Here is a 16,114-nt window from a genome sequence, read left to right as displayed (position 1 = left end):
GACCTGGCTGTCAACACGACTCTCAAAGCACACAACCACTTTATCCTCAACAACCTCCTCCATTGCTTGTCCTACGACGTCCTTTTCTCCGGGCGGGTACTCGTCGAGTGTGGACGTCTCATCATCATCATAACCCTCCCCTTGCTTCCATTTTGCAGCGACACGATCTCCTCCGGCTACGTCTGGCTACTACGATCCTTTTTTAACGGCCTGGCATTCAACCCCCATTACATGTTCTTCGATCCTTCTCCCTCTTTCTCGTCCATGTCCACCGTCTCTCCACCGTCAGATCTCACCCCCAACAAATCACGCCCATCTCCATATATCGGGGTTTCCGCCCTCCCACCGATCCCCCACGTGTATAGCCCCTGGTTCGTCTGGTTGTTTTGTTTCGGATCACCGCTTCCCCAGTGGAGGCGTGGGTGTTTTTTGTTTTGTTTTTTTACGCAGTGCACCGGACTCTCGTCTCGTCTCATCTCATCCCGTCCCTCTTCCTGATCAACCTACCTACCTACTACTACGCTAGCTACCTAATACCATCGCACTTGTCTTGCGTATCTCATTTAGTAGGAGTGTATATATCGTTCAGGAGGTATATGCAGATGCCATCTAAAAGAATATGTAGATAGATGAATACAAGAACATGTCAATTGTTATTGTGACTACTACAGTTGGTATCCGCTATCTATTTCACAATCACCACTCGTTCAAAAACCGGATCTACCGATTCACAGGATCAGCGCCCAGAACCCAACCGAGGCCGCTAACCAGTCCTCCCGTGACCATGTTGCTAACCACATCACGCTTGCGAACGCGGCCATCACCGCCCTCATCCGGGGACAAGGGCCGGTCATTGTCATCACCATCGCCAGCATGAGCAGCAGTAGCAGGCGCGGAAGAATGAGCAGGTGTAGCGGCCGAGGCGGCACGCAGCGAAGAAGCATTCTTATGCAGCGCGAGCGCGGCACCACGCGCAACCTCGAAGAGACCCATTGGCGCTTCGTGCGGGTGCGAGTGCGGCACAGCGGCGCGGGCACGGGCCCGTCTCGCAGTGCGCTGCTGCTCGGTGTCGAAGGCGTCACGCTCTGAGTCTGAGGGCCCGAATCCGCCGGGGACAGAGGAGAGGGTGTTGGTGGTGGTGGTGGTGTTGTCCCCCAGTGTATCCCAGAGGTCTTCTTCCTGCTGCTCCTGTGCGCGGAGCGAGGAGAGCTCTTCGTCGCAGCGGCGCCAGGCGCCGAGGATCTCAGGGAGGGGATCTGGAGATGGGACGAGGGCGAGCGCTAGAGAGAGGAGTTCACTGCGCTGGGAGAGGTGGTTGATTTGGGATTGGAGGGTGGGTGTGGGAGAGACGGGTGTTGTTGAGCGGTAGCGGCCTGCGTTGTAGACGGCGCGCCAGGAGATGTCGTCTTGGATGACGGTGGAGGGGGTGAGTAATGGTGAGGAGGTTGAGAGGTGGGAGGGCGGTGTTAGCCGCGTGAGGATGTAGGAGTAGGCGGTGCCGAAGTCGTTGGAGGTGAGGGCGGAGGAAATGGCGAGGGAGGTGATACGGCGTTCAGCCGTGACGAGGGCATGTTCCTCTGAGAGGGGTGTTTGCTGCAGCGCATCTTCGGCATTGTTTGAGTTCGCGCTGGAGGGTACGCCGCTGGCGACCAAATTTCGTCCAATGGAGAGCAGGTCATCGAGTTTGGTGTAGCTATTGGCGTTCTGCTCAAGTACGGTCTCGATCAACGAAAGGGGGTCGTGGTGAACGCGGATGCTGACCGGTTGGAAGGGGACTCCGTGCTGTAGGGTCAACGAGTAGAACGAGAGCGAATGCGTTGCAGCGATGAGGGCACGAATCTGCTTGAACGCTGCTGACTCCGGGAAATGTGGTTGGAAGGCTTGTAGACTAGAATATCCGTGTCAGAAACTGGGTTAAAGTTGCCGTTTTGATGGAGAGACATACATGTCGTAGGCTCTCTTCATCCCACCACGCGTCCGGTTGCCGTTGCTAGCATTATCGTATGCAGTGAAAATGGCCTCTTTGACCGCCTGCTCTACTTGAATAGCATTCAGCGGCGTGGTGCCCGGAGTGGTATACAGATCCACGGCCATTTGATATTCTGCAGGGATTAGAGTCGGCACTCATCAAGATGTATAGCAACTGCATCACTCACCTCTGGTCCCCAGTAGCGCCTTCAAGATCTCTATTTCGACCGTGTCGCGCGGTACCCTCCAGAAAAGGCCATGGTGTGTGGGATGTTCATCTCCGTCGGTGTCTGACTGATCCTCCTGCCAGTTTCGAAGCCAGAGTAATTGCTGCCGGACCGAGTGCCAATCCTGACTCGATTGTTTTACAATGGACGCCACCACGCTTCTCAGTTCTGCCAATTGCATATCCTCGCTGCTGTGAAGGCACATATTTGCAGCAGCCCTGCACGGAACTTGATGCCCAAGATCAGTCAAAGTGCGGAGAGAAAGAAGGAGGGCACTGAGAAATGAGACCGAAGACGGTGATGGTTGCGTCAAAGGATTTGAGGGTGTCAGGAGAGAGTTTTGTAGCAAGGACGCCCGGGATGTCGAGGAAATCGACTCGATATCGTATTGCACGGATGGGAAGGTCGCGTTAGGGGTGACGAGATAGGAGCTAGCCTCGAGATCAAGCAGCTTGGCTATCCGTTCCAATATCTGACACAAGCCCTCCAGTGCCGCTTTCGATGAGTCCGCATAGGCATACACCACCGCAAGTCCGGCTTGACCGTAACGATGCCGCAAGTCCTTTGCCTTGTCGATTGGCAATTGTGCATCATCCGCCCCGTAGCCTCCCAAGTCCACGTCTTCCGGTCCACTCCAGTGATTGAAAGCATTCACGACGCTATCGTGGTCCACAAGACTCCGTGACAGAAGCCATTCATTCACGAACTCCCATCCAGCCAGTTCCATTGCCTCGGTGTTTGATGTCCCCTGGATCAAAGGGATTGAAGTCCGTTCATTCAGTCTCCGCCGCTTAGATCGTTTGCTTCCATACAGCCAGGGACCAACCAGGCCCCGAAGATTGCTGACCAGATCCAGATTGCTTCTTTCGGTACCGATCGAAGACAGCAGAACATTGACGGCTGTCTGATCATCCATAGACTCCAAAACCTCCAATGATAATGTCTCCTCCTGGTCGGCATGGTACTCGTAATTGAACCGGAGCAATGGCAATAGGCTTGAGACCAGCCATGTTCGCAGCACAGGCCGTTGCTCGTAGAAGGGTTGGAGTAGATCGAGGATGAGCGGCTGGAGGGAAGTTTCGGCGTCTATCAGGTGCGCCCGATAAATAAGAAACTGCGTCAACAAGTCTGCGGACGTCACGTCCTCATCTTCATCGGGACGCTGCAGTGGCCGCAATCGAAGCTTCCGCACGCGCTTCCTCGCGCCCGCTTCGGTCAGGTCTTTGACAGCGGTGGTGTCGAGTTTCCGGTCGGGAGTCACGACATAGGATTCGTCGGCCAGCTCTTGCAGCACCGAGGTATAGCGCGAGGGCTCGGTACTCTCCGGGAGAAAGGTCAAGATGATGCGCAACAGGCGCTCGAGCGGGAAACATTGGGGTAACTGGGCCTGCAGCACGGGCAAGTCCGTCACATCGCCGCTGGCACAAAGATGAGTGGCCAGCAGGATGGCATGAGCATCCGACACAGCCATGGCGGGAAGTAGGCGGTTGGTTGCTCGGAAGTGTTTACTCCAAGGTGTCTTGTTGCAACTGCGTTAAGTAAGAAGGTGCACGGGCCACGGTCGGGAACAACGACAGGGAATGCACCGCCGGCGTCACTTCCACCTCTTCCTCTCCCGCTCCCACTTCCCTCAATTCCTCTCTACGCCCCGACACAATGGCTTCTGGCTACGGTCTCAACGGCGGTATGTCTTTTGCGGTCCCATCCACCCCCTGATACCTCCCCCCCGGCGGCACCCGGCTGGAGCCCGGGCGCAACCACCTCAAATGGCCCTGTCGACTAACCCGCTCTCTCCAGGTCCCTCCCGCTGCTACCCCTTCTGGCAAGAGGTCCTGGGATGCTACGTCGTGAACTCGGGCGAGGGTGAAGCCGGCAAGAAGAAGTGCACCCCCGCCCTGGAGGACTACCACGAGTGTCTTCACCACCGGAAAGAGGTGCGCCACCACCCGAACCCCATCCCCATCCCTACAACCCAACAGGTTATGCTGACGACTCAATCCACAATTCCTAGGCTCTCCGCACCATGAAGATGCAGGCTGCCTACCGCAAGGCCGAGGCCGCGCACCCGCGTGAGAACGCACCCAAGGCCGAGCAGATTCGCAGTCTCGGTCTGCTAGGGAAGGAGGAAGAGGCCTCCGCGGTGCTGAGTCAACGGTGAACGGAGAGAGCATGGGCGAATGTGTTTCCCGGCGCGGTGGTTTTTCCTTCTTTTTGGCTCGAGTGCGTGTGCCCATTCTTCTCCTCCGGGATGGAACCCCGGGGGTCCTGCGACTGTATAAAAGGGCCCGACTGCTGGTATTGGGTCGTGTTCTGCAATGATACTCCGATTCCATGACATTTTCTCTGCATTCGCTGTTCCTTGATCTGTAGTTCTTGGCGGAAGTGCAGCAAACGGACCGTATGGCCTATGCTTCCATCTCAGGAGTAGACAAAGATACATGTAGAGTAATTAGCGTCTTTTACCCTTCAGTCCGTCATATCAATTTGAAGGGAATCAACGTTCAACCATTTCCGTTCAATGCTTGAGATAAGACGGCGCAGATATACTTGGTCCGATATATATCTCCCTTCCCAATCAACTCCCCCGACACATGCCATTTTCCCATCCCATCCTGACCTACATATCACATATTGAATATCTGTGTGCTCTGCCAGATCTCATCGATCCTGTGGTGGGCTGAGGCACCATCCTCATCATCCTGCTCCCGCCGTACCTCTCTATACTCCTTGCTCACTCTCACGCGTCTCGCCAGCATCACGTGATCCCCACCGCTAAACCCGACCGGGCCTAGCGCCGACCCTCCCCAAACATCGACTTTCGATCGTCGCCCAATACTTAAGCGGCTGCGTGACCTCGAATTATTCTCGCTCTAAAGCGTGTCCCATCTCTGCTGACTCAGAGCTTGGCGACTGGTTGGTTTTCCCTTTGGGCTTTTGTTGCGCACCACCACCCACAACACGTTCCCCTAATAGTCTGACTCGATCGACAGCTGCTCTCTTGTCTCGTGACTGCCTCGCGGCCGCAGAGTGACGGCCCGTCATGAGCTCTCGGTAAGCTGCTGCTGCCATCCAATTCCGACGCGTCGATTACATAAGCACACTAACACTATTCTGCCAGCCTGGACCGCCTGGTCACGTTACTCGAGACCGGCAGTACACAGTTGATCCGGAATACGGCTGCCCAGCAGCTGGGCGACGTGCAGAAGCAGCACCCGGATGAACTGTTCAATCTTCTCGGGCGCATTCTGCCCTACCTCCGATCCAAATCCTGGGATACCCGTACCGCTGCGGCCCGCGCAATCGGTCTCATTGTCGCCAATGCAGACCTGTATGATCCCAACGAGGATGATGGCCAGCAGCTCCAGCCCGCGGGAGGCGATGATGACGTGGATATCAAGTCCGAGGTCAAGCCGGAAGACCAGCCACCCGCAGCGAATGCCTGCCTGCAGCTCGACAGCTTGGATATCGCGTCCGTCCTCAAGTATGGAAAGCGGCTGCTCGGCAGTGCAGGCAAAGAGTACGAATACGCGCTGTCCTCCATGGACCCCGTGACGCGATTGGTCTATCAGAAAAAAACCCTGACGGGTCGGTTGGGTCTGGCAGGAGAGTACGTCGAGGAGGACTTGATTGACGAGGCCGAATCGTTCTCCAAAGCAGTGACGCCAGCCCCCAAGCGGGAATCAACGACAGCGTCTATTTCCATTTCCCGGGAGAACGATTTGCAGGACCTCAGCTCTCGGCGGTTGTCGTCACCCAGCGAAAGTGCCATCAAGGAAGAAGGTGGGTTGAGCAAACGGCAACTCAATCAGCTCAAACGCAAGAACAAGCAGAGCGCCAAGATGGGCGCCAACAAAGTGCGCGTGGTGGACTTGTCATCTTCCCGACGAACCTCGGAAAATGTACCGACTCCGGCACTCTCTACGGCGACTCCGCATCCCGTCAAGACTGAGAATGGCGACTCCCAAAATGGCGAGGCCAAGCCGGATTACTTCTCCCTCGATCGTTCCGGAGATGATGACGACTCGAAGATCGTATCGGAATTCAAAGGGCCCATCGCTCCCGAAAAGCCTCTCATCCAACCCGATCTCGTGGACCAGGGCTCAGGGTGGCCGTTGGAACACATGTGCGAATTTCTCACAATGGACATCTTTGACCCCAATTGGGAGGTCCGACATGGTGCCGCAATGGCCTTGCGCGAGGTGATTCGCGTCCAGGGTGCGGCCGCCGGCCGCGCGGAGGGCAAGGAGCGGGCGGAGAATGATGCGTTGAATCGCCAGTGGTTAGATGACCTTGCATGCCGCTTGCTCTGCGTTCTCATGCTCGATCGTTTTGGCGACTACATCTCGGACAATGTCGTCGCTCCAATCCGCGAAACGGTGGGCCAGACCCTTGGTGCCCTTTTGTCCCAATTGCCACCCAAGTCTGTTCGCTCCGTCTATCGATGCCTCTACCGAATCATCATGCAGGTTGATTTGGGCTTGGATCGTCCCGTGTGGGAAGTTTGCCATGGCGGTATGATTGGCCTACGATACCTGGTCGCGGTCCGGAAGGATCTTCTCGTCCAAAACGCGACCATGATGGATGGTATCCTCGAGGCAGTCATGAAAGGCCTGGCTGATTTTGACGACGATGTTCGAGCTGTTAGTGCTGCAACCCTTGTCCCCATTGCAGAGGAGTTGGTGACGTCGCGCTCCGGAACCCTCGGTCCTCTGATGAATATCGTGTGGGACTGTCTCTCCAACCTCCAAGACGATCTCAGTGCCAGTACCGGTTCTGTCATGGACCTTCTCGCGAAACTGTGCACGTTCACCCAGGTCTTAGATGCAATGAAGGCAAATGCCGCAGACGACCCCGAAGCCTCATTTGGAAAATTGGTTCCTCGCCTTTACCCTTTTCTACGACACACCATCACCAGCGTTCGCTCCGCTGTTCTCCGAGCCCTCATGACGTTCTTGCAGTTGGAAGGCGAGGGCAGCACGGACTGGGCAGATGGCAAGGCGCTTCGCCTGGTCTTCCAGAACCTATTGGTGGAACGCAACGAAGACGTTCTCAGACTCTCTCTCCAGGTTTGGTCGGAGCTTCTCAAAGCTGCCGAGCAGTGTGGCTCGTTTGGGCCCGAGACCGAACTGGCGGATTCCATCCAACCTCTTATCACTCTGACTCTTGGCGCTTTTGGTGTTCCTCGATTCCCCATCCCGATGAATGCTTCACTGTTCATCAAGCCGTCGGGCGTACCAGTCGCCGTTGCTCCCCCAACATCCACAAAATCTTCTCCTCCCGTGACAACACCCGCTACCGAGGGGAAACCTGGACGCCGGCGCAAATTAGAGAAGAAAGAAACCCCTCCGCCTTCAGCACACAATGTTGACGGGCATATGATATCGGGAGATATTGACCTTGTTGGCGCCGACACGATGCTGAGGTCCAAAATCTACGCCTCCAAAGCCCTGGGCGAGCTTCTTTGTTTCTGGGACAAGCACGAGCTCCCAAGTTTCTGGCCGACAGTCTTGGAGGGCCTTACGTTTTCTGCCTCGACATCCCAGATTGCCTCAGCCATGGTGATGGAAGAGTATGCCCGGCGCTGTGGTCCTGATAGCAAGTACACTTCCACTCTATGTGAGCACCTTCGACCAATTCTGGAAGGCGAAAGACCGGCTTGGTATAGCGATATCGCATGCTATCTCCATGTCGCCCGTGCTCAATGCCATTCGTTGATCAACACTTTCCGTGACCACGCACATGTGTCGCCCTCTCGACTGCCAACATTGGCTGTTGTTGTCCAGGGAGATGCAGAGGCCGGCCCTAATGCCTTCTCACTCGCCGATGCCGAACAGATAGTTGGACCTGACTTTGATCGCCTGAAGAAGAACTTAACCCCCGCGCAGCGGATCACCGCTACTCAAGTTTTGGGCGACACCCGCGTGACTGCCAATGCCGCTGTGGATGAGGCGCGATCGATGAGGGAACAGCGGGATTTGCGTGTCCTGGCTGCAACTGCCGGCGCTTTGGTTGCCTTGCAGGATATCCCCAAGCGGCCAGGCCATATCATCAAGGGCATTATGGACAGCGTCAAGAAGGAGGAGAACGTTGAGCTCCAGCAGCGTTCTGCGACGACTATTGCCTCTTTGGTGGAGCATTACACAAGAGCGGCCAAACGTGGTCCGGTCGACAAGATCATTGGAAACTTGGTCAAGTACTGTTGCATTGACACCTCTGAAACCCCCGAGTTCGCGCATAACGCCAACTTGGAGAAATCTATTTTGTCACTACGCAAAGAGGAAGACCGACGCGATCATCCTGACGCAGCCAAGTTCGAACGTGAAGCCAGAGAGGCCCGGATTATGCGGCGGGGTGCCAAGGACGCCTTGGAGCAGTTGACCGTCAAGTTTGGCCCGGATCTTTTGGAGAAGGTTCCGAATTTGGCGACATTGATTGAACGGCCACTGAAAGATGCTCTGACCGCTGATGAGCTCCCCTCGGACATCACCAACCCCGAGAATGAGCTCGGACAAGAAGTCGTGGATGGGCTGTCTACTCTTCGTGCTCTTCTGCCCAAGTTCGAACCAGGCTTGTACCCGTGGGTGACCGGTCTCATGCCAGTCATCGCCAGAGCACTGCAATGTCGCCTTTCTGTGATTCGGTATGCGGCAGCCAAATGCTTCGCTACCATCTGCAGTGTTATTACCGTTGAAGGCATGACAATGTTGGTGGAGAAAGTGTTGCCGACAATCAACAATGCGCTGGATGTCCACCACCGCCAGGGTGCGATTGAATGCATCTACCATCTCATCCATGTCATGGAAGATGGAATCCTGCCCTATGTCATCTTCCTCGTCGTCCCTGTTCTTGGACGGATGAGTGACTCTGACAATGATGTGCGGTTGCTGGCGACCACTTCATTCGCGACCCTGGTCAAACTGGTTCCCTTGGAAGCTGGAATCCCTGACCCTCCAGGCTTCTCAGAGGAGCTGCTCAAGGGCCGCGACCGGGAGCGGAAGTTTATGTCTCAGATGCTGGATGTGCGCAAGGTGGAGCCGTTTGAGATTCCAGTTGCCATAAAGGCTGAACTCCGTCCGTATCAGCAGGATGGTGTCAATTGGCTTGCTTTCCTCAACCGCTACAATCTGCACGGCATTCTCTGTGATGATATGGGTCTCGGAAAAACTCTTCAGACCATTTGCATCGTTGCCAGTGACCACCACCTGCGGGCTGAGGAGTATGCCAAGACCCAAGCGCTCGATTCTCGCAAGCTTCCTTCCTTGATCATCTGCCCGCCCTCCCTGTCTGGACATTGGCAGCAGGAAGTCCGGCAGTATGCGCCGTTCCTCAATTGCATTGCCTACGTTGGCCCTCCTGCAGAGCGAGCAAGGCTTCAGAGCCAGCTGACGACGGCAGACATCGTTGTGACCTCTTATGATGTTTGCCGCAATGATAACGATATCCTCAACCCTATCAGCTGGAACTACTGCGTGCTCGATGAGGGCCACCTGATCAAGAATCCCAAGGCAAAAATCACACTTGCGGCGAAGCGACTGATTAGCAACCATCGTTTGATTCTCTCGGGCACACCGATTCAGAACAATGTCCTGGAACTGTGGTCTCTCCTTGATTTCCTGATGCCTGGGTTCTTAGGCACGGAGAAGGTGTTCCTCGACCGATTCGCCAAGCCCATTGCCGCCAGTCGTTTCAGCAAGTCCTCATCGAAAGAACAGGAGGCCGGTGCCCTCGCGATCGAGGCACTGCATAAGCAAGTTTTGCCGTTCCTGCTTCGTCGCCTCAAGGAGGAGGTCTTGAACGATCTTCCGCCTAAGATCATCCAGAACTACTACTGTGATCCGAGTGAGCTCCAGAAGAAACTCTTCGAGGACTTCTCTAAGAAGGAGCAGAAGGAGTTGGCGGACAAGGTGGGCAGCGGGGAACGCTCCGACAAAGAACATATCTTCCAAGCCTTGCAGTACATGCGTCGTCTATGCAACTCGCCTGCCCTCGTGGTCAAGGATGGCCACAAGCAGTATGACGAGGTCCAGAAGTTCTTGACGACCAAGAAGTCCAACATCCGCGACGTGTCGCATGCTCCTAAACTCTCAGCGCTCCGAGATCTTCTGATCGACTGCGGGATTGGCCTCGACCACACGGCCGAGGGAGAACTGGACACAGGCGCCAGCTATGTCAGCCCGCATCGGGCCCTTGTCTTCTGCCAGATGAAGGAGATGCTGGATATCGTGCAGAACGATGTGCTCAAGAAGCTCCTCCCGTCTGTGCAATACCTCCGCCTGGATGGCGGCGTCGAGGCCACCAAGCGCCAGGACATCGTCAACCGCTTCAACACCGACCCCAGCTACGACGTTCTGCTTCTCACCACCAGCGTCGGCGGACTGGGTCTTAATCTCACGGGAGCAGACACTGTCATCTTCGTGGAGCACGACTGGAACCCGCAGAAGGATATCCAGGCCATGGACCGCGCGCATCGTATCGGCCAGAAGAAGGTGGTTAATGTCTACCGCTTGATCACGAGAGGTACATTGGAGGAGAAGATCTTGAAGTAAGTGCTTTGCTTTGACCCCTATCTATATTACAAGCATACTGATTGCCGTTCTCTTCTCCAGTCTCCAACGATTCAAGATCGACGTCGCCTCCACGGTGGTCAATCAACAAAATGCCGGCCTCGGCACAATGGACACAGACCAGCTCCTGGACCTCTTCAATCTCAGCGAAACGGCCGAAACGGCCGAGAAACCGGGCGACCAGGCCGGAAACGAGGTCGACATGGTCGATATCGACGGCGAAGTCAAGGAGAAGGGCAAGAAGGGCTGGCTGGATGATCTCGGCGAGCTCTGGGATGATCGCCAGTACCAGGAAGAATATAACCTGGACTCCTTCTTGGCGTCAATGAAGTGATGACGATGATGCCATCCTTCTCGTTCTTCTTTCGCGCCTCGCCCAATCAACCGCCCTCTTCCTTCTCTACAACCCACGGCTTCCATCACTCCGCTTCCATATCACCATCTTCCTTCTCCTGAAACGAAAATTTCATGTCACGCCTTACGCCTCCCATCACCGCACCCCTCTTGCTCTCTGTTATCATCATCCGCACTCTAGACCTAATTCTTTCTATCTTGCCTAATTTTCTTTTCCAGCGCACGGGCAGGGGGTGCGTTTTCTGCGGCTTTTGCGTTGCTTTGTTTACCAGACTCTGATTTTTCCCCTTCGAATCCCCCTTGTATTTCTAGCCTCCACTTTTTTTTCAGACTTGGGGTTTTGCAGCCTTCTCCATGATGGATAACCATCTTGCATGTACATAGACAAAGAACGAAATGCTTCATACCATCGCTTCACTTTTACACCTATTTCCATCTGGTAGTTGACTGCGGGTTACTGACATGGAAATGAAACTTGGGTACGAACACCTACAGTAGTAGCATCATACAGGATCAAGATTGAAAGAAGGCATTTCAAGTGTCATTATCTCATAAACAGACAACATCGGTAACTAGCCCAACCGCACAAAAAGGAATCTGTGTCGAACGAACAGGAAATAGCATGTCTCGATAACACACTCAGACAGACATACAAAAGTAGACCCATGCTTGCGCCGCCATTGGATCTCACTCGAACCATCCACAGATGCATGCCAGACACCAGGGACTTCCTTTCGAAGGAAGCCAAAATAAAATTTCGAAAGCATGAAAAATGTTCCAAAGGGGAACCACAAACAAGAAGCCCGAAAAAAAGATGTTCAAGGTAGACGAAAGAAAGGTCTGGAGTTTGTCACCGCAGTTGAAGGACCGACTGCGGGGGACGATAAATTGAAGAAGCAAAACAAGAAGACATGGTTGAATTGAAAAAAGAGTCGACTGTGATCGATAAAGATGCAGGTTTGAGGAGTCAAGGCCGAACGCGCCAGGCGTAGCAGGCCCCATCATATTATTCGCATGACTACGTTCGGCCCTTCGGCTTAGCAAGCATGCTCAGCCGACTCAAACTGAGCACGCTGCGGGATTTCGCACTGGCAGGAGTACCCATGCGCCCGGGGGTGGACCGCACGGGGGTCTTGATAGTGCGAGTCTTGATCGGGCTAGGGGTGGGCGGGTTGGCTTTAACCCGCTTCGCGCTGCGTTCATCCGACTGCTCATCAGCTGGGGGCACGTTTTCGGCGTCATCGTCTTCATCATCTTCTCGGTGCCGCTTTTTGTTACCAATGCCGTGAGCAATGCCATGGGCAACCACCGGAAGCTCGGGGTAGGAGGGCTGCGCGCAAGCGTCAGACTGGCGCACCTGACGAATAGTTGGAGATTTAGCCGGGAAGGACTTGGCTGTAGTGTTTTCCTCCGGGGTCAGCATCGGCAGAGTCGGATAGAGCACATTTGACGAAGTGGAGCGCGGCAGTTTGGAGGGCACCTTGGAGGGAGAAGGCGAAGTCTGAGTCAATTCATGGCGAGACTTGACACTTGGGGTGAATTCGACGTGTTTCTTGGGCGAGGGAGTAGGGCCAGCTTCAGCTGGGCCCTCAGTTCCTTCCATATGCGTGTCAGGGTCGAAGTTAGGAGCAGCGACGTGAGTGCCGGCCGCAAGCTTGGCTGGGTCGCGGGAGAACAGGGGCTGATGGCGACGGAGAATGGATTTGAGGTTACCCAGGCTCGGCAAGTTGCTTTTGAGTCGTGGATTGAACTCGGTCCTCGGGGTTCGGGGGGTGGACACATTTTTGGTAGAGGGAGAGCGCTGGAGGGAGGGAATCAAGGAGGTCTTGGAAGCCTTGAGACTGGCAGACCGCGCGATAGAAGCCCGAGTCGGAGTCAAGAGAGAACTGCGAACGACTGGGCGAATGCGTGGAGGAGCCGGCTTCGGAGGCGCCTCGGTCTTTTCACTGGTCGTGCGGACGGTCGTAGCATCGTCAGATGTATTGTGTTTGATGCGTTTAGCTGTCACAACAGGCGTAGGTGCGGCCGTGGGTTTGACCGTAGGGCGCGAAGGAGACGAATTTTGAGAGTCCGGCTCATCCAGCTGCGCCTTGGACTTGGTCCGTTTCAGAGACTGGGTCACGGGTTGGAAGCGACCAGGCGTGGCCCGGAAGGACGAAGGATGTCCAGCAATGGAGTCCATCCTCTTGAACTCGGCCATGTGCACATCGCTGAACCGACCAGCTTTGCCTTTGGGCATTGCGATCTTCCGATCTCCATGGAGTTGTTTCTCGGCATCCTGATCCTGCTTTGATTTGTCTTGGACCATCTGCGACTTGATGCGTGCAACATCCTCACGAACGCTGTCCATTAGGCGCTTGGCCTCATCGCTGAGCTGGGCCTCTTGGCAGGAGAACTTGAACTCGTACCCCGGAGTTCCAAATTGACTGGCAGCGGGAGACGCCTTTGGCTTGGTTGGAGTGTTGTCGGCAACGCTGTCCTTCACAACGTTGCCATTGGCGTCTTTTTTGACAGGGTTGAAGCCTAAAACGAGGCCCGAGTCCGCTTGTTTGGACGTACTCTGTTGCGCCTTGCTCGGATGCATTTCCTCCAGCGGCGGGCGGGGGAATCTTGCACTAGTAGGTGTCTTGGTCTCAACAGGTTGTTTGCGAGCAGATGACTTTGGAGTTTTCTGGGTGTGTGCGTTTTTAGCTTTGGGCGTTCGGAACTGAGGAGATTGCGTTCCCTCGGCTTCCTCGCCTTCCACGACAGAAGGCAGCCGGGCAACATTGTCTGGATGGGAAACAGAATCATGGGTCTGAGGCAAGGAGTCATCGTTAGTTCAGGTCAAGTCGGTTGTGAAGCCCTCCAAGGGGCGTTGCTGGGACATCCATCGTGCTCACCTCGGGATTCTCAGATACCTCAGCGCTGGTGCTGCGCAGGCGGGCAGAACGGCGCACCGCCATGGTTCAAGAGGTCAATGAGTAATCGTAGCAGATGCGGAGTTTTTAATGAAATGGAATAATTTGAAGAAAACGGTGAAGGGCGAACGAGGAGACGAGGTGGTTGTGTTGTTGTTTTGGTGATCGAGGGAAACTGTAAACAACAAACGCGGGCTAGTTATTAACCGTTACGTCAGTCCTTGACTCAGCTGTCTCACACAGTTGGTGCCTCAGGCATAAATGTCAATAAAGGCACCTGACCCGAAGCAACCCTTGCTCACCGCAGAGACACTATTTATCTCTCTACTAGATTCTTCTTGGCTTCTATCAGTCTTTGTAGAGTAGCGGCCATGATAAGGCAACTGCTGGGAAGTACTTGCCAACAACCACAGGAAGCTTATCGAGTATAAGAGGAAGGAAAAACGAGAGATCATTAACGAAGACAAGAAGGTTATTTCCGCAATTGCTTAGTAGGGGTCAATATTGTTTAGAGAAATTCGAGATCCTATGTAGTGGGTAAAAGTCGTTGAGGTCAGTTGGTGGTGAGCTCTTGAGAACAAGGTCTGTTCAGCGCATATGCGGAAATCTCATTATAGATCGAAAAGTTACGGACAGAGAGCAACCAGCACCAATTTCACCCTGCGACCTAAAGTCCAAATGGATACGTCTCTCCCTTCCCAAGAGGAGTCGCCGGCTGAAGGACCTCCAACGGCTGGACGGCCTGAGTACGGTCAAACCAGACATAGCCATCGAACTGGTTATGAAGATAAGAGAGCGAATAGTGCGAGATGCGCTCAGTGTCCGGACGATAGATGACGCCAATGAACCGCTCGAGGCGATTTTCTGCAGCCATAGCCGCGCGTAGAGCGGGATCCATGCGGTCTCGACGCAGATCGAGCAGAAAGCTTGGGATCCCCGTGTCGTGAGCGACCATCTCCCAGCTGTCATCTCGGGACGGATTCACGGCCATGACCTCCATGTCGTCGTCCCATTCGTGGGCTGCGGCAACGGTGCCCGTGTGGGTGCCACACCCGAGAATGGCGACGTTATCACGACCCAGTCGCTCGCGGCAGAGCTGGCCGATGTTCACTTCGTTGCGTCGGATGCCCATGCTCGTGTAGCGGGCATCGCCAACGTGCGAGTTGTGCGCCCATACGATGGCCTTGTTCGCCGGCGGCGGGCGGTGCTCGAGCAGCCGGTGCAGAGTGTCGAACATGTGTGTGTCGCGCAATGTCCACGAGCTCGCAGAGCTGTAGTACATCGCCTTGTAGTACTTCTCTGCGTCTCGTACCAGATACGCATTCTGTTCGCCGCTGTGGTATTCCTCGCCATCACGCACGTCATGCTGCGCGTATTCCAGCCGTCGCTCTAACAGATCGTGCAACATCTCCATCACCTGGCTCTCACAGGTCTCCATGCCTCGAAGCGAGGCCAGACCATAAGTCGTTGGGTCATCCACCCAGGGCTCTAGACACCCGTAGCGTCGTCGTGCTTCTTTGCCTGCCTTCGGGTCTATCCTGTCTAGGTAGTCGATGACGGCCCGAATGGATGTGCCCATACTATACAGATCGAGTCCGTAGAATCCAGCGCGCCGGTCCGGTGGCACGGTCCGATTCCAATCACGCATCCACTCAACCAGGTCCTGCATCTCGCGGTTGCGCCACATCCAGGTGGGAAACCGCTTGAATGGCTCGTACCCCTTGGCCACACCTCCAATATGTGCCTTAGGACCTGGACGCAGCCTCACATACCGATCAATGGTCTCTGCATCGGGCCAGTCGGCTTCGACTGCAACCATCGTGTAGCCATGACGCTCGATCAGTCGTTTAGTGATCTCCGCTCGTGCAGAATAGAATTCCGACGTGCCATGGCTGCCGTCGCCCAGAAGAACTACTTGCTTGTCTGCATAGCTGTCAAAGTGAGATCCAAAGCTTTGGTCTTTGATTGCCGGCAGGGGTTGCGCCGCGTTGTTGAACAGTTGCTGTAGTTGCGCCATGGAGGTTGGTATTCGGCGAAGTGATGCAAGACGCATAGATTGAAAGATCTAACACTACTATGGGAACATCCAACAAACGATACA

At 55.0% G+C, this 16,114-nt stretch overlaps 5 protein-coding genes across 5 annotated transcripts; 2 read left to right on the top strand and 3 right to left on the bottom strand.

Moving 5' to 3' along the window:
• Positions 1-720: 720 nt before the first annotated feature.
• PFLUO_LOCUS1626 (uncharacterized protein) lies at positions 721-3,666 on the bottom strand (the record flags this gene model as incomplete). Its single annotated transcript, XM_073778682.1, has 3 exons — positions 721-1,888; positions 1,946-2,102; positions 2,157-3,666. The coding sequence occupies 3 exons, from the start codon at positions 3,664-3,666 to the stop codon at positions 721-723; spliced, it is 2,835 nt and encodes a 944-aa protein (XP_073635712.1).
• A 185-nt stretch (positions 3,667-3,851) lies between these two features.
• PFLUO_LOCUS1625 (uncharacterized protein) lies at positions 3,852-4,353 on the top strand (the record flags this gene model as incomplete). The annotated part of the gene is made up of 3 exons (XM_073778681.1): positions 3,852-3,879; positions 3,993-4,129; positions 4,207-4,353. The coding sequence occupies 3 exons, from the start codon at positions 3,852-3,854 to the stop codon at positions 4,351-4,353; spliced, it is 312 nt and encodes a 103-aa protein (XP_073635711.1).
• An 882-nt stretch (positions 4,354-5,235) lies between these two features.
• On the top strand, positions 5,236-11,093 carry PFLUO_LOCUS1624 (TATA-binding protein-associated factor mot1; the record flags this gene model as incomplete). Its single annotated transcript, XM_073778680.1, has 3 exons — positions 5,236-5,246; positions 5,314-10,737; positions 10,802-11,093. The coding sequence occupies 3 exons, from the start codon at positions 5,236-5,238 to the stop codon at positions 11,091-11,093; spliced, it is 5,727 nt and encodes a 1,908-aa protein (XP_073635710.1).
• Positions 11,094-12,131: 1,038 nt separating this feature from the next.
• On the bottom strand, positions 12,132-14,058 carry PFLUO_LOCUS1623 (uncharacterized protein; the record flags this gene model as incomplete). Its single annotated transcript, XM_073778679.1, has 2 exons — positions 12,132-13,910; positions 13,996-14,058. The coding sequence occupies 2 exons, from the start codon at positions 14,056-14,058 to the stop codon at positions 12,132-12,134; spliced, it is 1,842 nt and encodes a 613-aa protein (XP_073635709.1).
• Positions 14,059-14,680: 622 nt separating this feature from the next.
• PFLUO_LOCUS1622 (uncharacterized protein) lies at positions 14,681-16,030 on the bottom strand (the record flags this gene model as incomplete). The annotated part of the gene is made up of 1 exon (XM_073778677.1): positions 14,681-16,030. The coding sequence occupies one exon, from the start codon at positions 16,028-16,030 to the stop codon at positions 14,681-14,683; it is 1,350 nt and encodes a 449-aa protein (XP_073635708.1).
• Between the last annotated feature and the right edge of the window lie 84 nt (positions 16,031-16,114).

This window comes from Penicillium psychrofluorescens (assembly GCF_964197705.1).
Source record: "Penicillium psychrofluorescens genome assembly, chromosome: 1".
NCBI lineage: Eukaryota > Fungi > Ascomycota > Eurotiomycetes > Eurotiales > Aspergillaceae > Penicillium > Penicillium psychrofluorescens.
The sequence above is the reverse complement of the archived record's forward strand: the minus strand, read 5'-3'. Positions and strand labels throughout refer to the sequence as shown.